The sequence below is a fragment of the Lepus europaeus genome, chromosome X (assembly GCF_033115175.1).
Source record: "Lepus europaeus isolate LE1 chromosome X, mLepTim1.pri, whole genome shotgun sequence".
Taxonomy (NCBI): domain Eukaryota; kingdom Metazoa; phylum Chordata; class Mammalia; order Lagomorpha; family Leporidae; genus Lepus; species Lepus europaeus.
The window spans coordinates 119,305,019-119,326,106 of NC_084850.1; the positions used below are offsets into that span (position 1 = coordinate 119,305,019).

General features: G+C 38.3%; 1 protein-coding gene across 1 annotated transcript in view; it reads right to left on the minus strand.

Annotated features, from left to right (window-relative positions):
* IL1RAPL1 (interleukin 1 receptor accessory protein like 1) overlaps positions 1-18,712 on the minus strand; it is a 665,884-nt gene extending 647,172 nt beyond the window's left edge. The window contains exons 1-2 of the mRNA XM_062183135.1: positions 18,700-18,712; positions 17,729-18,008 (exon numbers count right to left, since the gene is read on the minus strand). Of these exons, the coding sequence (XP_062039119.1) occupies positions 17,729-18,008; positions 18,700-18,712 (293 nt within the window). The remainder of the gene's footprint in view (positions 1-17,728; positions 18,009-18,699) is intronic.
* Positions 18,713-21,088: the final 2,376 nt, after the last annotated feature.

A 21,088-nucleotide genomic window follows, 5' to 3' on the forward strand; every position in this document is an offset into this window, starting at 1 on the left:
AAAAAAAAAATCCATTAGCCATAAAGTACATCTGTAACATTTAGAAGGAAGATGTATCTTTTATAATGAATCGTCTGATATTCTGGAAGATTATACCTTTATATTTGGCCAATTTCAATCATCAACTCTTGAGAATTCTACTTTGCTCAGGGCACTGTGTTGGGCACTGGATTTCTACCATCAAGAGGCCCCTTTATATAACACAATTATAAAAAGTACCTGTTATTACAGAGTGTATTATTCTACTGAAAGGATCACTATCATGCAAATATGAATTGTCAAACTTAATGAGGATGAGAATCACCTTTATAGGCATGCTGAACCATTAGATTTCTTCTGATCCTTGTATCTCCAGGAAATTCTGAGTCAACAGGTACATGGGAAGATCCAGGAACACTGTTTGCATTTTACACAGCATATTATTGATTTCTTTATTTAATGTTGCATCAGACAATAATTTGAAAAACATTGGGAAGTGTTTTTCAAATTCTTTTTGATTGCATTCCCTTAAATGAGCTCAGAAAAGCTCTTTACTTGAAGTTGACATGCCTTTTTTTGGGCAAATTTAAAGAAGTTTATTTATTTCTTAATAGGAGGGAGACAATATACACTTGTAGTATATACAATAGAATGAGAACTGACTAAACGGAATAAATATTTCATGGCATGACTGAGTAAATAGGCTTTAAATGATTTTGTTGGATAACTCGTCAGACATGAAAGAAATCAAGTACAAGCAACTTTATCCCTGAGTTTTATCAAATGCCTCTTGAAAAGATGACAGGCCTGTAAAACATCAATTACACTGAAACAATTCAGCATCAAAACTTTGCTTTGGCTATTCTAAATTAAGATTATAGCAGCATGGATTAAGTTTCAAACTTAACAGAAATATCTGTAAGACATGCAGAAAAGGAAGATTTCTGAGATGAAATGGACTGAAGTTTTCAAACTATATTTCAGCCTTTTGCTTTGTTTGGCATCTAAGACCTTTTTATACCTAGAAGCAATCCAACATGAAACAATTTGGGAAGGGTTGGAATTGTGCATTCCTTTTGTAATGTGGAAGAAGTGCTATTGTGAGTTATCAGATAATTTTAGACAAGGGTATATGTGGAAGTTGACGTTCTGTAGAAGAATTTCCTTTAAACTACTCTGGTGGCACACTTGGACATTTTTTGCATCCCTTGGAAACTTCAAAAGTAATCAGATTGCAGTGGGAGTGGTGCAGCATTTGAAGGTGAGCCTGTGCACCAAGAGGGCTAGGTCAGACTGTTAGCTGATCATCTGGTATCCTGTTCTTCTCCTTCCTAAACGTTAGGGCAGTGTTGCAACAGCATTTTTCTAGAATTGACTTCTAGTACAGGAGTCTATTCTAGTCTAGCTGGATTCTAGTGTGAATTACTTCACTGCTGTGCTGTCAGTGGCATGTCAGTGGCTGGTGTACAGTAGTGGATGAATAGTGAACTAGAATGAATTAAGTAGATATAATACCCAAAATTTCTAGCAAATTTAATTGCATCAAGTAAGGTGCAACTAATTCCAAAGCTTATATAATAACAAAAATAATATTCTTATTTTAATGTAAGTTGATATAAATTAATTATTAGTTTATCATTTGCTGGATTGGTTTAGAGTCAAGACCAGATATACAGCCTAAGCCTCAATAGTTAGAGTAGATGGGGTAAATATTTGTTGTCAGATTATTGCTAAATTCTTCAAATAAAATAGCTTTCAAAAATGCAATAATTATGTAAAAACTTATTTGAAGCAAATAGAGGAAGGTCTGCCTGACTATTGAAAAATTAAATTAATTATAAATCTTTTAAATAAATGAATTTTCATGAGTTGTATTGATTGTGGAATCAGAAGATTCAGTTTATTTTTTTCAGTATTTCCAAATAGTAGCTTTGGGTCTCTAAAAAGTTACCACTTAAACTCTCTGGACTTTTTTGTTGTTGCTGTTAGCCTTTAAAATAAGGTCACTTCTACAGCGAATTAAAAACCCTAGTCCCATTTATATTACCTGATTCTAGGCAAAATAAGAACTGTCCAGAAGGATATTGTTTCTAAAAAATACCAAAGAATGGCTTATAATGACCATTTCAAAACAAAGGCTAAGATCTGCATGTGACTATTTTTTAAACAATTTTGCTTACTTGAGAAGCTTACAGAGAGAGAGAAAGCGAGAGAGTGAGAAGCCAAGAGCACACTCTTATCCACTGTTTTACTCCCCAAATACCACAACAATTTGGGCTTGTCCAAAGCTAGGAGCCCAAGCCCAATCCAGATCTCCCATGAGGGATGCATAGACCCAAGTACTTGAGTCATCATTACTGCTTCCTTGGGGTTGCGTTGGTGGACAACTGGAGTCAGGAATCAAACCTACGCACTCTGATATGGGACATGAGCATCTTTTTTTTTTTTAAGATTTATCTTTTTATTTGAAAGGCAGAGTTACAGAGCAGAGAGAGATAGAGAGATCGTCCATTTGCTGGTTCACTCTCCATTTGGCCATAATGGCTGCAGCTGGGCTGATCTGAAGCCAGGAGCCAGGAGCTTCCTCCAGGTTTCCCATGATGTTCACAGAACTGGATCAGAAGTGGAGCAGCTGGGACTCAAACTGGTGCCCATATGGGATGCCGGCATTCCAGGCAGTGGCTTTACCTTCTACACCATGGCACCGGCACTGACATGAACATCTTAATCACTAGGCCAAATGCTTGCTATAACATGTGGTTATTTCAAATTATGTAAAATTGAGGCTGGTGTTGGGCCACAGTGTTACAGCTAAGCTGCCACTTGTAATATCTCATACTGGAGTGCCATTTCAAGCTCCAGCTATTCTGCTTCTGATCCAGCTCCCTCTCTCTCTCTCTGTCTCTGCCTTTAAATAAATTAATATTTTTTAAAAACACTAAGCAAAATAAAAAATTTAGTTCTTCAGTTGCACTAGGACCATAGGATGACCTTGGGAATTGAACCCACATGCTGAGAATGGCAGAGAATAAAGCCTTGCATCACGAGGCAGGAAAAACTGAAATTGTCATAAAGGTCCAGGAATTCCTGCCTCACAACTTATTTATATGAGAAAATAAACTATTTTGCTTAATCCATTTTTCTGAAATAACTAATCCAATATGATGTGATATTGCTTTGAAATAATGCATATTTATTTATTTATGTATACATTTTTGTTTCAGGACCACCCAAGACATTTTCCTGAAACCACTGGAGTAGAATTCAACCATTAGTCATTCACTCCGTAACCTTGACACTTTTATAGGAGTGTCATTTATAACCTTCATGAGAGAAAATGGATAGTTCCAGATTTATAATTGTGAGATACAATGAAACCAGACAAATTTTAATTCCATGATCTCTTTGAAGTTTTTATTTTATAACCTTACTTCCTGTATTGTAAAGCATTTACTAAATGGAGACCTGCCCAAAAACCAGAAATGTCACTGTGAAACCAGGATAAATGTAGGCCAGAGTAAAGTGATGAAAAAGTCACACCGTGTCTTCTTCCTAGACTTAAAGAACATGAATATAAGGAGATTGCATTTATCCTAATCATAGTAACCTGGCTGGATATTTATTCCCTGGCAATGAGAAGCTTTCTGGAAACTAGACTTAGAAATATTTGAAAGAACAAGGATTTTGTCAACCATTTCTTCATCAGGAATGTTGGTGACTTAATTCTATAACTGGCTGTGATTGCAAATTGGAATCTTTGCAGGGAGACTAGCTAAGTGCAGGATGCTTGGGGTAAGTAAATGAGAATATTAATATTTCTTAATCTTGTCACAATTTTTATTAAATTTTTAAAATTATTTATTTAAAAGGATGAAACACACACACACACACACGGTGCTTCAATCTGTTGTTTCACTGTCCAAATGGCTGCAACAACGAAGACTGGTCCAGGACAAAGACAGGAGCCAGGAACTCCATCCAGATCTCCCAGGTGGGTGGCAGAGGCCCAACTACTTGGGCCACCGTTTTCCCAGACACATTAGTAGGAAGCTGGATCGGAAGTGAAGCAGCCAAGACTGCATCGGGCACTCCCATGTGGGATGCCAGCATCACAAGTGGAGGCCTAACCCACTGCACCACAACGTCAACCCCTCAAAAATTTTAAAGGAACAAATGCTCTGGAAATTTTTTTAAATAGAAGTTTATCTAAGTGTATGCATTACTCACTCAACAAATACTGACAGAATGCTTACAAGTTATAAAACAAAAATAGGATATTGAGTCATCTCAGTTTATATGGAAAGATACTTCTGGGATGTTACCACAGTGACTACTAATTTTCCCTAAATAGTTGTTCCCCTTCTTCATCCCTGTAACAAATGCATTTGCTATCCTATCCAGAATTGCCTTCACATGACAAAAAGCACCTGGATAGAGAGGCCTGAGAAGTCCAGGGCCAGACCCCTTGCTTCAAGGCAGGATAAATTCTGTAATGTAACGTATGCTAGTCTAGTGCTCCCTGTGGAATGAGGCAGAGGTTAGAGTTTCGAAAACACATCTTCACCTGATATCTTTCCCTTCAGGTTTCTATCGTGAGCCTCCCCTCAATAGATCACACACACAAGGATGCCTGTCTTGGGCTTTTATTTTAGGGAAATCAAGTTAAGTTCCTTAATGATAGCAGCATTTTATCATCGAACAGGTAAATAAGAAGAAGCAGAAGAAAAAGAAGAAGTACATATCTAAGCCACCCCTACAGCTTGGTGTAATTATGGGAATAAGCCCTGGTCTACATATGTAAGTAGCAGTGATGCAAGGAATTTCTGGCACTTATGCTTAGAAGTGGGAAGGATCTTGTTCTTTGTCCCTTTCATTCTATACCTTGCTGCTCACAAAATTATGGATATGGTAAGTAGGGTTTCCTCTTGGAAAATCAAGGTGGAGATCATAAGCTAGATAGAACAGAGTGGGAAACAGAGAAGACATGTCAGACCTAGACAATTAGGTAGCCAATGTATGAGTTCATAAATGCTTTCATTTTCACGTTTTCTAGAGAAACACACTTCTCACTTGTTTAAAAGCTACTATTATTCTAAGACGATTGTTATATACAATAAATAGCCTGTCCTCAGACTGTGACAGCTGACCAAAATATTTTTGTCTGTTCAGGTCTCAATAATCATATATGTGTAATCAGAGATGAAACGAGGCAAAATCACATCTCTGTCCTTAAGAAGTTATAGGGCCAAGGGAAAGACTAACAAGGAGACCAACAAAGAACCAAGCAAGGACCCAACAGCCGTTCCTTTATATATTCAAATGCTGTATGGGAGAGCACTGATGAAGGCACTCTAAGAGTCTCCCAGAGTAATGGCTTGAAGCCTAGGCAATTTTATTTGTTAAAACCTTGAGTTTTTTGGTGAAAAAATTTAGGCTTTTTTGAAAAGCATGAAGACGTGCTTCATAGAGGGTGGTTCCTGCGGGGGTCTAGGAGTGGCGGATACTTGGAGAAGAGAGAGAGATATATCCGGGCCTATTTGTCTTCCATCTTGCTTTTTATATTCACTTTGCAATTGTCAAATAAAAGTAGGAAATATTTTTTTAAATGTGCCTCTTGGGGCCGGCGCTGTGGCACCTGCAGTGCATCCCATATGGGTACCGGTTCAAGTCTCAGCTGCTCCACTTCTGATCCAGCTCTCTGCAATGGCCTGGGAAAGCTGTAGAAGATGGCCCAAGTGCTTGAGCCCCTGCACCCATGTGGAAGACTTGGAAGCTTGAGGCTCCTGGGTTCGGATTAGCCAAACCCTGGCCACTGTGGCCATTTGGGAAGTGAACCAGCGGATGGAAGACTTCTCTTTCTCTCTCTGCCTCTGTCTCTGTAGCTCTACCTTTAAAATAAATAAATAAATCTTTTTTAAAAATATGCCTCTTGCTGTCTTCTTGTTTCCCATAGCAACATCCAGTCAAGCTCAAAATATATCGAATGGAATATCATCTCTGATGGATTTTTCCTTCAAAAACTGATCATGAATCTGTTTCCTTACTTTGCCCTTCCTACCCATAATGTTCTAACTTTGTCTCCATCACCTCATGCCTCAATTCTTACAAAAACTCCTGGCTTATTCTCCATGTTCCAATTTCTCTGAAAATTCTTACAATTGCTGCAAGATATTCCCAGAAAAACTACTTGCAGATTTGCATTCCTTGCTTGACATCTGCCTGCCATTTAAGTCAGCATCTTTGTAAAACCATTTTTATAGTTATCATTCTAACATATACAAAAACCCATTTCCACCAAAACTGTTTTATTCACGCTATTAGGAATAGACTGCTGGCTTTTCTGTATTAAAAACAACAACAGTTGCTCCTGTTGTCTTTCCTATTTGCAGTTCGTAAGGCATTTTCTAGTCCAGTGGTTAGCAAACAATGGCCCACAGCCCAACTCCATCTCACCACCTGTTTATTGTAAATAAAGTTTGATTGGAACATAATCATGTCCATTCATTTACGTATTGTGCATAAATGTTGTTTCACTATGTGCTAGTCATCTTTTGGTTACTTTAACTAAAATACCTGAGAGGCGCTTCTTTGAAAGGAAAATCATTTATTTTAGCTTAAAGTTTAGAGGTTCAAATTCCCAGATCAGGTGGCTCCACTGTTTCAGGCATCTGGTAAGGCCAGAGGACGTCAGAGGGATGATCACAAGGCAAGCCAGGAAGCAGACAGGGAATCTCCCCTTGTTCTACCCTCTCAGTGGTGTTTCCTTATAAAGCCATCCGAATTCGATCATGGAGCTCCACCCCTGCAACCAAACTTAATTCAATCCCCTCCAAAGCCCCACCTTGGTCCATAATGGAATCAAGCCTCCACCCTAATCTATCAACTATTAATCCATTAACCATAAGCATACGGCTTCAAGATTCAAACATGTACCTGAGTTTGGGAAGCCAAATGCTATTTCAATTATACGCTAAAACAGCAGAGTGGAGTAGTTGCCACAGAGACTAGATGGCCTAAGATTTTTATGAACTCTGTGTTAGATCATTATGTAATATCTCTTGTACCAGTTTTTATGAAACTTTTGTAACGCAGAAAGCTTTCTCTAACCATGTCTTCAAAGTACTGCTCAAATAACAAGTCCTTCATAAGCACTTCTAAGAACAATCGGCTCCTTTATTTTCTTGTGAACATTCATTGTGATTATTCATACTTTGTTTACTTGGCAACCATATGAAAAATTAGGCTTGGAAAGAGTCTTGGATAATCTTACCTTCTCATTCAACTTTTTCACTATTCCCAAAGTTTGCTGATCAGTAACAATTACCTTATTAGGCATATTCACTTTCTATTTACCTCCTCCGTCAATACTAGCAGTTACCATGTTTTGGAGGATAGTTTATATAAATAAAGAAAAAAAAATCACAGTACAGCATGAAAGCCATCCAAAAATCTTGCTGCATTACAAGTGATCTGTATGCCTGGCATATAACTGTTTGTAATTTTGAAATTTCTTCATTATAATTGCCACTTATATCATATCACAGATTTACAGTATTTTTTGTAGAATATGACAGATATATCAGTTATATCTATGAATGAAAATGGCCCTCCATGATTTATTTAATCATAAAATAGAAAAAAGAAAGAATATATAAAAATTTCAATTAAACTTTATGTACCTAATTATTTTGCAAATGTGTCCTTTATTCAGTAGCCATATTAATTTGAAATTTTCTAGAGAAAATTCATATATCTCTGCCTGCCATGAACATGACACCATTTACTCCAAGAGTTATCAAAGCTTTCTTTCTTATAGGACTTGGAAATATTGGACAAAGCTTTTCTTCACCTGGTGATGTAAGAAACTACCCCATCATTACTCCAGCAGAAATTATTTCTTCTTGGGAAATTGAAAAAACATTAGGCTGTTAGTTTGAAGACATGTATTTTGAGGATGGTTAAAAAAAAGCAGCAAATCAAATAAACAATTCACATAGCTCTTGGTGTTTGTTCATTTTGAAAAGAAAGCTCTCAGAATGATAGTAATATGGCTAATGTTTGCTCTTATCAAAAACAGTTCAATTCTCTGGGAAATGCTTTCATGTCTCAGACATGGAAAGAAGGTTAAATTTAGTATGTTCTATGTTAACCTATCACTTCAGCAATATCTCTGGGCATTATCAGAATTAGGCAACTGGAAAATCTCATTGAAGCCCATTATGGCAAGAAAGATGTTTTTACCAAAAAAATAAATAAATAAAAAGTATGGAAAGAGTGCCTAATGTACAGATCTAAAAATCATCCATGAGCAATTCTATATTCATACTTAGCTTGTATTTTAAAGACTCTGACTTGTATATAGATTTTTTAAAAGGATTAGCTTATGTAGGTTTAATTGCATTTTTACAACCTATAAATTACAGGTGATATTTTCATACTCTCCAGTTTCAATTAAGAGGTAATTTAACAATCAGGAAATCAAGATTGCAAAACTACACTAGGTCCTTGGAACATATATGCATGTGATCATTAAAATTTATGGCTGTTATATAAAACATGCATATACATTCTGTTTGGTCTCAACAAATTAGTGATTTCTTGGGATGTAAATGTTTTATACTTTAAAACTGGTGCTGATATAGATCCTTTGATCCAAATATGTTTTGATTTTAAATAACATAAAGCAGTAATAAATACTAAAAATCTATCTTATCCAACAGAGTAAAATAAATTACTTAATTTGTTTATTCCTACAGTTATAACAGTTAACTTGTTGTGAGTCCATTACACCTCACATTTTGCGGCTTTCTACTTCTACCTGGTGACAGTGAAGGTATATTCTGTCAAAAGATAGAAAATTGCCTTTGGAATACCAAAATGCCTGATATAAAACAAATAGTTCAGCACTTGTGTTAGTTTCAGATAGGAGATGTCATGAGAAATAGGATCCTTTTATTTCTCCATGGAAAACAATAGGAAATGGAAAATTGAATAACTTTTTCTACAACAGTGTTTTCCACAGGGTATTTTAGGAACACTAACACCAATCACTCATTATTTTTCTCAATAAATATGTACTGAGTGTCAGGTCATTGACAAATACCTTACATTGATTTTTAAGGGGAAAAATGCCAGTGGTAAATCGTTTGAGGAATAATGCATTTGTTATTATTTTTTGTTTGGCAGGCAGAGTGGACAGTGAGAGAGAGAGACAGAGAGAAAGGTCTTCCTTTGTCGTTGGTTCACCCTCCAATGGCCGCTGTGGCTGGTGCACTACAGCCGGCACACCACGCTGATCCGAAGCCAGGAGCCAGGTGCTTCTCCTGGTCTCCCATGCGGGTGCAGGGCCCAAGGACCTGGGCCATCCTCCACTGCACTCCCGGGCCACAGCAGAGAGCTGGACAGGAAGAGGAGCGATAGGGACAGAATCCGGTGCCCTGACGGGTACTAAAACTGGGTGTGCCAGCGCCGCAGGTGGAGGATTAGCCTATTGAGCCGTGGTGCCAGCTGCATTTGTTATTTTTAAAGAGAGTAGTTAATAAGGTCTATGAGTCATACCCTAAGACCAGTCATGCAAAAGTGTCTAGGAATCTTTGGTGCATTGTCTTTCAACACTCTGATTTGAATACCCAAGTAGAAAGGTATCTGTATTGAAGACATTTGTGGGCATCATTTCTATCAATGGAGTAGATTGCAATCGAACAAATAGAAATCTTACAGTTTTTGAAGGAATTATTTTACACTGAAAGTGACAGATAAAGTTTAAATTTAAAAGAAGAACCTGAATCCTTAACATCTTATACAAAGGAAAAGGAGGGATTCAAGAGCCAAAGAAAACCACTTCTAGTAAGCAGAACTGGGCCCTAATCAAGAAACAGGTGACATGTGCCCAACTGGATTTTGGAATAGCTATGAGCCAAGGGCTGCTCTGTGTCTCCTATCCCTACCCCACATTCCAAATGGAGCTATTTACCTTAGGTACACTATCCTTGTGTCGCCACTCTATTTTGGGTGTGTGACAGCAAAACAACATACTTTTTTAGTTCACAGAGATCTGGACCAATAGGAACCATTCTTGAATAGTTGCAATCCTGGAATCAAACATGATGAACCTCATTCATACCCTGAACTGTCTTATATAATTAGCTAATGGACTTCTAAGCTGATCCTGAGGCCATAATAAGGAAAGACTTTGGAATTCTTAGGAATTGGGTGGATATACGTTGTAAGTGTAAGGATGTAAATTATAAGAGGCCAAGGACAGACTCTTAGATTATTACTTTGAGGGCCCCACTAACGAGCTACACCTCACAGCATTCAATCCCTTGTAAATTCTACCCCAGATTATCTCTAGAGTTGGCTAATGGGGCAGTAGCAAGTAGGATGCAAGTAATTACTTAATCAGTGGGCATTCACTATGAGTTGCCATGTAACATGTCTGACTATCCTGCTGGAAAGACTGATGGAAAGACCAGGTAGAGAGATGGGGCCTGAGAATCCATGGGGAGAGAAACAGCTCAGCCAGCTCCTGTGTCATGGTTGATTTCAGCAGTAAGTAATGATAGACAAGATCAGCAGATAATTCTTCAAGTCCTGAGGTTTGTTTCTTTTTTAAAGGATTTATTTATTTATTTGAAAGTCAGAGTTACACAGAGAGAGAAGGAGAAGCAGAGAGAGAGAGAGGTCTTCCATCTGCTGGTTCACTCTGCAATTGGCCGCAACAGCTAGAGCTGTGCTGATCCAAAGCCAGGAGTCAGGGGCCTCTTCCGTGTCTCCCATGTGGGTTTTGGGGCCCATGGACTTGGGCCATCTTCTACTGCTTCCACAGGCCATAGCAGAGAGCCGGGACTCGAACTGGCATCCATATGGGATTCCGGCACTGCAGGTGGAGGCTTTACCTGCTATGCCACAGCGCCAGCTCCACTGTTTCTAAACAGTTTTTTTTTTTTTTCACATTTCAGAAATTTCATATTCTTGTTTACCTATTGCATCCAGGCTTTTTGGCTGTAAGGGAGAGGACCTTGAAGGAATGGGGCTACTCTATCTTGGTGGAGCCCCATTATAATCTAAACCATTACCATAGTATCTAGAACAATTGTTGCCCTCTTATTTTCTTTGATGTAAATATACTTCAGGGTTTGAATCTTTGTAATCTTATCATGAGCATATGACTTACCATTAGATATTTGTTAAATGATTGAATGTATAGATGAATTTCACTAAATACTTTGTTAGAGATCCTTTTTTTAATAGATCCTTGATATATATATATATATATATATATATATATATATATTTGACAGGCAGAGTTAGACAGTGAGAGAGAGAGACACAGAGAGAAAGGTCTTCCTTTTTCCGTTGGTTCACTCCACAATGGCCGCTGCGGCCAGTGCACTGCGGCCGGCGCTCCACGCTGATCCGAAGCCAGGAGCCAGGTGCTTCTCCTGATCTCCCATGTGGGTGCAGGGCCCAAGCACCTGGGCCATCCTCCACTGCTTTCCCGGGCCATAGCAGAGAGCTGGACTGGAAGAGGAGCAACCAGGACAGAATCCGGCACCCCAACCAGGACTAGAACCCGGCGTGCCGGCGCCGTAGGCAGAGGATTAGCCTAGTGAGCTGTGGCGCTGGCCCGATATAAACTTGTAAGTGCTGGCATTGTGATACAGCAGATAAGGCCTATGCCTGTGACACCAGTATCTCCTATAGGCATGAGTTCAAGTCCCAGCTGTCCCACTTCTGATCCAGCTCCCTACAAATGCAATGGGGGAAAGTGGCAGAAGATGGCATAAGTGTTTGGGGTCCTGCACCCATGTGGGAGACCAAGAAGAGGTTCCTGGCTCCTGGCTTCAGTCTGGCCCAGCCCTGGCAGTTGTAGCCATTTGGGGAGGGAATTAGTGGATAGAAGCTCGCTCTCTCTCTTTCCTTCTTTTCTCTCTGGAATTCTGTGTTTCAGATAAATAACATAAATCCTAATATATAATATAAATATATATATATATTTTTTTTCAAGAGTACATTGGTCTCTATAGAAGATTTTCTTGTTCTCTAAAGAGAAAATTAAGACCTGTCCAGGGCCTGGCGCTGTGGCTCACTTGGTTAACTGTCCGCCTGCAGCACTGGCATCCCATATGGGCACCCAGTTCTAGTCCTGGTTGCTCTTCTTCCATTCCAGCTCTCTGCTGTGGCCCGGGAGTGCAGTGGATGATGGCCCAGGTGCTTGGGCCCCTGCACCTGCATGGGAGACCAGGAGGAAGCACCTGGCTCCTGGCTTCAGATCGGCGCGGTGCCGGCCATAGCGGCCATTTGAGGGGTGAACCAAAGGAAGGAAGATCTTTCTCTCTCTCTCTCTCTCACTGTCTATAACTCTACCTGTCAAATAAATAAATAAATAAATCTTAAAAAAAAGACCTGTCCAAAGGTACTACATACTAGAACTTATTATACATGTGCCCTTTAAAATTGTTTTTAAAAATTGTTAAAATATAAAAATAAATCATGTTTCTATAGAATAAAAATGCAGAAACAGAGATTTAAAAAGACAGTATCATATACAAACACTCCAAAGAAATAAAAATACTTAGGCATAAATATAAAAAATGCATATAGGGCTTATATGTTGAAAATTCTAAAATCCAATGAAAGAAATGAAATTTAAAAAATCATAAATGGAGAAACATATTATGTTCTTAGACTGAGAGACACAGAGTAAAGATATAAATTCTTTTGAAATTTATCTATGAATCTGCTAATCTGATTTCTCTAAAATCCAAGTAAGGTGCTTTGGTAGACATAGACTTGCTTATGCTAAAATTTACATAGAAAATAATAGGACCTATGATAACCAAAACAATCTTGAAAAAGCAGAATAAAGTAGGATGACACAATATACATGTGGTTGATATTTAGTCCTATCACATAGCTACATTCATCAAGACAGTGTGGTATTAACAGAGAGACAGGCACACACCTCAAAGATACAGAATAGGGATCGCAGGAATCAGCCCTCACAAGTATGTCCAATGGATTTTGAAGAAAGATGCAAGAACAATTCATCGCAGAAGTGAAATCTTTTCAACTAATGTTGGAGTGAATAGATATCTACTCAAAAGAACTAAAATAAACCTTGCACCTTATACAAATACTAACTCAAAATGGTTCACAGATGTAAATGTAAAGTGTAAACCAAACTTTCGGCATTTTTTTTAATTAAAAACTAAAAAGAAAAGAAATTCAGGAGCTAGAACTAGGCAGGGTTTTTACACTTCACACCAAAGCATGGTTCACAGAGGAAAAATTCATAACCTGAACCTCATCAAAACTAAAAGCTTTGGTTCGGCAAAAGAATCTTTAAATTAGGATGAGAACATAAACTATAGTGTGGCAATAGATATTTGCAAACCACATATCTGAAAAAGGACTTGTATCTAGAATATACACTTAGTTCTCAAAATTCAGGGGTCATGCTGAGGTGCAGTGGGTTAATCTGCTGCTTAGGATGGCTGCATGCCATATCAGAGTGCCTGGTTCCAATCCCTGCTACTTAGCATTTCCAATCCAGCCACCTGCTAATGCACCTGACAGGCAGTGGATACCAGCTCAAGTACTTGGGTTCCTACTACTCACATAGGAGACTCAGATGGAGTTCCTGGCTCCTGGCTTTGGCTTGACCTAGCCCTAGCTTTTGTAGGCATCTGGGGAGTGAACAATCAAATGCAAGATCTCTGTTGTGCACACGTGTGCACAAGCTTGTCTCTCTCTTGCCTTTTCTCTCTCTGTCCGTCTCCTCTCTGTTATACCGACTTTAAATAAATTGAATTTTTAAAATGACTCAAGTAAGAGAACACAAGATATTCCATTCTAAGATGCACAAAAATATGAACAGACATTTTACTGAAGAGGATAGAGATGGCAAATGAAGACATGAAAATACATTAGTCATCATTAGGCATTGGGAAAATGCAAATTAATATCACAATGAGATATCATAATCTACCTACCAGAATGATTAAATTAAAACTAATGATGATATCAAATATTGCAAGGATGTGGAGAAACTAAAAACCTCGTATGTTGCTGGTCGGCATGTAAAATGGTATAACAGTTTTGGAAAATACAATTATAAACACACATAAACTCTTGAGCATTTACTCCAGGAAAATGAAACATAGTTCACCCACACATCTGAAAATAGTTCACAAAAAACTTAGTGCAGTAGCAGAAAACTGGAAATAAACCCTTCAATGAGCAAATAAATGAAGTAGCTGATCTATATCCTGGAATACTACTCAGCAATTAAAAGGCATAACTATCAACACATGTACTAACTTCAAATTATGCTGAGTGAAAAATCCAATTGCATTTTTGAATTGACAAAATTATAAAGAGCAGATTAACTGTTTCTAAGATTTGGGATTAGGGTTGAGTACAGATGGATGAAGCTATAAAGGGACAACAGGAAGGACCCTTGAAGTGAGGACACTGTTCTGTATCTTGACTGTATCAACGTCAGCATAATGATTTTGGTTTTTGAAAAATGGTGGTTTTTGAAAAACTATGGTTTTTGCAGGCCATCAAGAAAGGAGGTACCTTTCTCTGAAGGGAGGAGAGAACTTCCACTTTGACTATGGCCTTGTCTAAATAAGATCGGAGTTGGCGAACTAAAAAGGCTTCCATAGCCTTGGCAGCTCATGACAAGAGCCTCGGGTGATTACTGATGTCATAAATAAGAGTGTCAATTGTTAAATCAACAACAGGCAAAGGGTACATGGGTTGTATTTATATTATTTCCTGCAACTGAATATTAATCTGTAATTATCTCAAAAATAAAATTTTAATAAAAAATAGGGTGACAAACAATGTAGCATGCCTCCCTTTAGGGCACTGAGATATTTGCAAACCCATGAGCTAGCTCTGCATATGTGACTTCTAAGAGGCAGTGACTCTGGAAAGGGGAAATAAAAAGCTGGAAGTTGAGAGTACAGTGAAGTTTTATTTTATTTTTAAAGAAAATAAACTTGTTCAGATAGTGGCAATGAAACAAAAGCAACAAAAATTTTAAAAACTCTCATTCATTCAACTTTTCATTCAAAAAATACCAACAAAATAAAAATTCAAGGAGAGAACTAAGCAAAAAGCCAAGTACTATGGACTAAAGAAATATATGGTAGGGCCAGCGCTATGGCACAGCAGGTTAAGCCATGGCCTCAAGTTTCATCCCATAGGGTGCCAGTTCACATCCCAGCTGCTTCATATATAATCCAGCTCCCTGCCAATGCACCCGAGAAAGCAGCAGAAGATGGCTCAATTCCTTGTGCCCCTGTACCCACTTGGGAGACTTAGAAGAGGCTCCTGGCTCCTGGCTCCCACTTGTTCCAGCCTTGGCCATTGCAGCCATTTGGGGAACTAGCTCATGGAAGATCTCTCTGTGTCTCCTTGTCTTTCTCTCTCTTTCTCTAACTCTGCCTTTCAAATAAATAAATAGATTCAAAAAAATTATATGGTATTACTCTGCACAAAACAGATATTAATGGAAGGGGTTAGAAAATCTCTTGCTCATTATAATGATAATAATTTTAGGTGTTTCCATTATTTATGCCATTTAATTACACAGTTTAAGGTATAAAAACAAATTAATTATAAATAGAAGGTTTGTGAAACCATTACATTGATGTTAATACCCAGAACACTTAACAGAAAGACTAGAATCTTTGAACAGGAGCGAATATTGTCAAGCTTTTAAAATTCTTTGAAAATGAGTTATTTAAAAACTAACGGAGACAGTTTTGTGGCCTGATAGCTAACAATGTGCCAAAATGTCAGTTGCTCAACTACCAACCCTTGGGCTTTCTCATATCAACACCAAGTCTTGCTAATTCAAGTGTTGTTTATGAAGATTTTGAGTACCCCTTTCCAAATTGTGAAAGCAAGGAATAGCAACACTAGCTTCAAATCACCTGGCATGTTTGAATTTCAATAGAATAGTATCTCTTTCAGCTGTTTATCCCTTTTCCTAGAATGCCACTTGGCACACATTAAACTCTAAGTTGTTTACCTTTATGATTCACTTTCCATTACAATGTAGACATAGGAACATATGGTAAATACCATTGTTTTGGAAACTTTCAACCTTCCATTCATTACTGCAACTATAAATATGGGGGCATTTTAATGTAGTTTCTCAGAGTACTGGATCACATCAAAGCCATGTGAACTCAGTGCTTTCAAAGTTTTGATCAATAATGTGAAAACATTATTTTCCCATCAACAGTAAGTAATGAAATCAAGTGTTAGACTATAGACATTTAACTCAATTCTAATCTCACATAAATGAGGACACACACTACTTACATTCAAGAATCACCTCTACACATGCATGAACAATCAGAAGTAATTGTTTAAAGAAATTCAAAAGATATAAAATTAAAATGAATTTACTATTGAGTCCAGTGAGAATAGCTGGTACAAACAACATCCTTTAACTGTACTATATGGCAATTATTTATAAATGCCCCTAAAATTTATATTGTGGCTAAGAGTTATATTTGAATACAAAAACATTGGTAGACTCCAGGAGAAAGAACAACAGTTGCCAATTCATTTATATTTTCCAACATTAACTCTAAGTTATAATATATGTCCTCAATGTAAAGAAGATACATTTCTGTTTGACTTTTATGTGACCTTGACGTACTTTGATGTTCTAGCACACCTGTAGACACTGGTTAGCATTAAAGCAATTTTTATGGTAATAGTGGGAAAAGGCATGATCCTTATCACAGGGGAGTGACAGGTGCTAATCAAAATTTCAAAAGTAGAAGTTAAAATTTTCTTCGAGATAAACTATATGATTCTGAGACCTTCTGCAAGTCAAGAAACAATTGCTTTAAATTTTTATTTATTTCTCAGAATAAACTAAAATACAGGATGCCAAATATAATTCATATGCCTATGCCTAGCTTTGTTAATGTTCTAATAGTCTAACGACATCCACAGTCCTTCATGCAAGGTGTGATGCACAGTCCATGAAGGGCTAAACACTTAAACTGAGATTTTAACTGCTAATGTGTTACACGGATACCCTTTCAATGTGTTATCATTACACAAACTAAATACGTCTCTTCAGCAAGCTGACCAAGATGCTGTATATGTGTGATGAGTTTCCCTGGGGATAATAGCACAGACTTTGCTATTAATTTTGGTATTGGCCCTGAAAGACAGGAAAATTTTTGTACTGACCCAGAAATTTTAGTTAACAAAATGATCTGGAAAATGACTTTGTATTCCCTAACATGGAAATGCTACCTTCCTCTTCCTGCGCACATACACACTACCTAAATCATCTTTGCAGATGTGTGTGAACCAGAAGTATCTGGGCTCTATTTGTCTGTGAAGGGCAATAACAAAATGTTACAATTCATTTAGCAATAAACTATGCATTCCTTCTGCAAGTCTTTGCTTACATTTTATTTGCAACATTTCACCTCCTCTATAAATTTTATTTCATAGTCTTTAGTAATTTCTGGCAACATAAGTAGATACCCAGATGGTATCTCTTTTCTCTGTACGCTAGAAATAATGTCTCAATATAAATTCCAATCTCATCTTTTTATGATTTAGATTTGCAATCTTAGAAAGCAGGAGCATACACAGAGACAATACCTTTCAGTGAAATACATGGCAGCAAAACTCAAGTATGAGGAAGTAGTATGTGGTTTCATTGATCAAGCAGCAAAGAAAATTGAAAGCATACCTGATGACACAGGCGTAGAGGCCACTGTCCTGCAGCAACGTTGGTCGGAACCAAATGGAATCTTCTTCTTTGCTCATTCTACTTCCATCGAAAGCTATTGGCTCTTCAAAGTCTCCAGGACCAGAGCTCTTGTACCACATCAAACTGAGTCCAGCACTTTGGGCAAGGGAGTAATTTGCTCTGATATAACCATAAAATAGCGCACATTTGATTCGAACAGGCTCTCCCACCAAAACCTGGTATTTCTTGATATCAACAGACCAATCAGTGCATCCATCAGCTATAATAAAAAAGAAAGAGAGAAACATTAGGGAAAAAGTTAAGCAATCAGTTCATTCATTTATTCACTCAACAAATATTTGCTGTGCACCTATATTGGAATCAAATTCCTACCTAGGCACAAAGGATGCAGCCATGACTGAAACTGAGAGTGACATTGAAAAGTAGTTTATTTACCCTGATAACAATGTATTCCTCATTGAGCCTGCTTCAGCTGGTATTTATTCTTAGTTTGTATCAGGGTGCTGGTTATTGATTTACTGCCTCTAAATATACATTTTTGCCTTGATTTTGTGTCTTGGAAATGTTGTTCCTTTGCTAGTCGGCCCTGAAGCTTTGTGAGTAGAGGGTGCTGGACATTTCCGGAGGAAAGGGTTTTGCTTCATGGTGTGCTTGCTTGGCAGATGCTTGCAGGGGTGAGGCTTCTCTCGCACCTGGCTCCTGCAGTGTGTGGAGGTCAGCAGCACGGCTTTTGAGTGGCACCCTTGGTGAGACACCTTCCCGAGGAAAGCTTTCCCAGGTAACTATGAGGGTAGGTCCCTATCAACCTCCAGAGGGCAGATTTAAAACAAGATCTGCCACTACAGCCACTCAGTGACTTCCGCCATTCAGGAAGCCATGGCTGGACCATGCAATAAGCTTTAGATCTCTGTGGTATGAGGATAGAAGGATGGGAACTTTGTCTTGGTTACGCAGCTCCACCATGCGGGGAATTGCAGCCAGTCGGTTAATCTTTATGATTGTCTTTGCCACGGACTGAATATTTGTGTCACCCTCTCCAGTGTGATGGTTTTTGAAGATGGAGTCTTTGGTAGGTAGTCAGGAATGGATGAAGTAATGAAAGATGGGGCTCTCCTTCTGGGGCTAATGTCCTTATAAGAGAAACCAGAGAGCTTTCTCTCTCTCTCTCTCTCTCTCTCTCTCTCTCTCCCTCGCCCTCCCCCCCCCATACTCACAAAGAGGTTCTGTGAGCACACAGCAAGGAGGTAGCTATCCGCAAGCCAAGAAGAGAGCCCTTACCAGAAACTGAATGGACTGGCACCTTGGTCTTAGACTTCCCAGACAGAAGCAGTGTAAGAAATAAATACCAACTGTGTAAGCCATCCCACTGTTATGGGAAAACAGTGGCAGAGAAATTATTGTTCCAAGTGGATGGCAAAGGGATTTAAAAGTATTTATTAGAATCAAGGACCTCCAGCCAGAGGGGCATGGAGGGGACTTCCAAGAGAGGAATAAACCCAAAGGGCCTGGTGGCAGTGGGCTTTTTAAGTACAATTTCGAAGTAAAAAAAAAAAAAAACACCTTGACAACCAGACTGACCTTCAGTTACCAGGCAGGGACAAAAACCATCAAAAGACCTCATTTACAATTCTCCATCCTATCTGGCCTGCTAAGGGTGGGGTAGATAACTTGTTTTCACAAAAAGCTGTGAGCTCAGGAGGAGCTCTCTTGCTATTCTCTTGGTAAATGTGGAGATTCCCAAAGGAAGGAGGGCATCTTGTTTGTTCTTGCAAATATTTTACACCCCAAATTCCATTGGGAATTCCTATCTATTGAGCCATCTGACTCCTCACACTATCTATGGTATTTTGTTACAGCAGCCCAAGAAGACTAACACATCTTTCTTTCATACTAGCTAATCCCTTCATTGCTCTGATCTCCTGTTACATTTAATATTTTCAAATAAACTTTATATGTTCAAATTACTGTGTGGTTTTTCTCTCTGATTTGACCCAGTCTGAAGACATCAAGAATAAGCATTTTACAGTCAAGTAATATGGAAAGAAACAAAAGTAAGTGAGCTCAGCCAGAGGTTTCACAACCACAGACAAAGGTAAACAGTCACTTTGTTCTCATTTCAGAAGCATCAGGGGGAATGTAAAGGGGAAAACATGGTGGGAAATGGGGACTGTAAGGGTGAGGTGTGATTGGGCTTTCTGAATTTCCTTGAAGCATCACCTTCCAAATGGAATCTTGACTTTTTTTTAAAATCACTCCTCTCTGCATGTGCATGCAAAACAATAGGTGCCCAGAGGGTAGAAAAATCAACATTATCATCATCACAGAGAAGTTGTGGATTTCCTGCTTAGAGAGGGCAACTGACCAGCAGTTAGCAAGCTAATTAGTTTGCTCAAAGTCTGCAACTGTTAAGCACAATAGGACAAAGAGGCTCTCTAGCAGCAGTAACAACTGAGTATTGTAAGCAAAGTTTAACTCATTGCAAATTAAAACGAGGGTAACCTAAAAGCTCAAAGCTCTGAGAACAGGGTGAGTGTGAGAGTGTGAGAGTGTGAGTGTGTGTGTGTGTGTGTGTGTCTAATTCAGGAAAATGAAAATGATCCATGTGAAAAGAAAGGTGTATCTTAGAGCAAAGAAGACTCAAAATAATATGGAATTATCTACATTTGTTATTTAAAATAATATCTAACACCTAATAAATAATTATGCACTAGTAAGTTTAAGATTTTCATTTAACCTCCACAGAAGCACCCACTGTGGCTTTTGAACTTGCTATTCCCTCTCCCTGGAACGTTTTTTTCACTATGCAATTGCAGGGCATCCTCTCTCCTTCCCTCCCTGTTTCATTTCCCCAGAGAGGCCTTTTCTGACTGACCTGTGTGAAACACTTCCTTCCGATCCTGTTCACTTGATCCAGACTTCGCTTTAATATTTTTCATAGGATGCACTGTTATTTGATGTTATATTATGTAAACACTTGTCCGTGTGCTTTCTGTTTTCCCAATAGATTGTAACCCCCTTGAGGTCTGTATTCTCACTCATTTCTTTAGCACTGGTGCCTAGAACTGTGTCTGCTAACCAATTCAACACATTACTTCCTAAATGAATGAATGAATGTATGCATAAGCAAATGAATTCATGATCAACCTATATAACTGAAGAAACTTCATGCCAAATAATTTTAAGTGTTGGGATTATCACTCAGCTATGTCTATGAATTCATTCTTCCTATCATCACAATTTCTATTTCTTACTAAACACGTCAATTTCACACACTCTTTGATTTAGTCAATTTCAATTACCAAATTCAAGTCTAAGATTTTTATGAAAGGGCTCTATTAA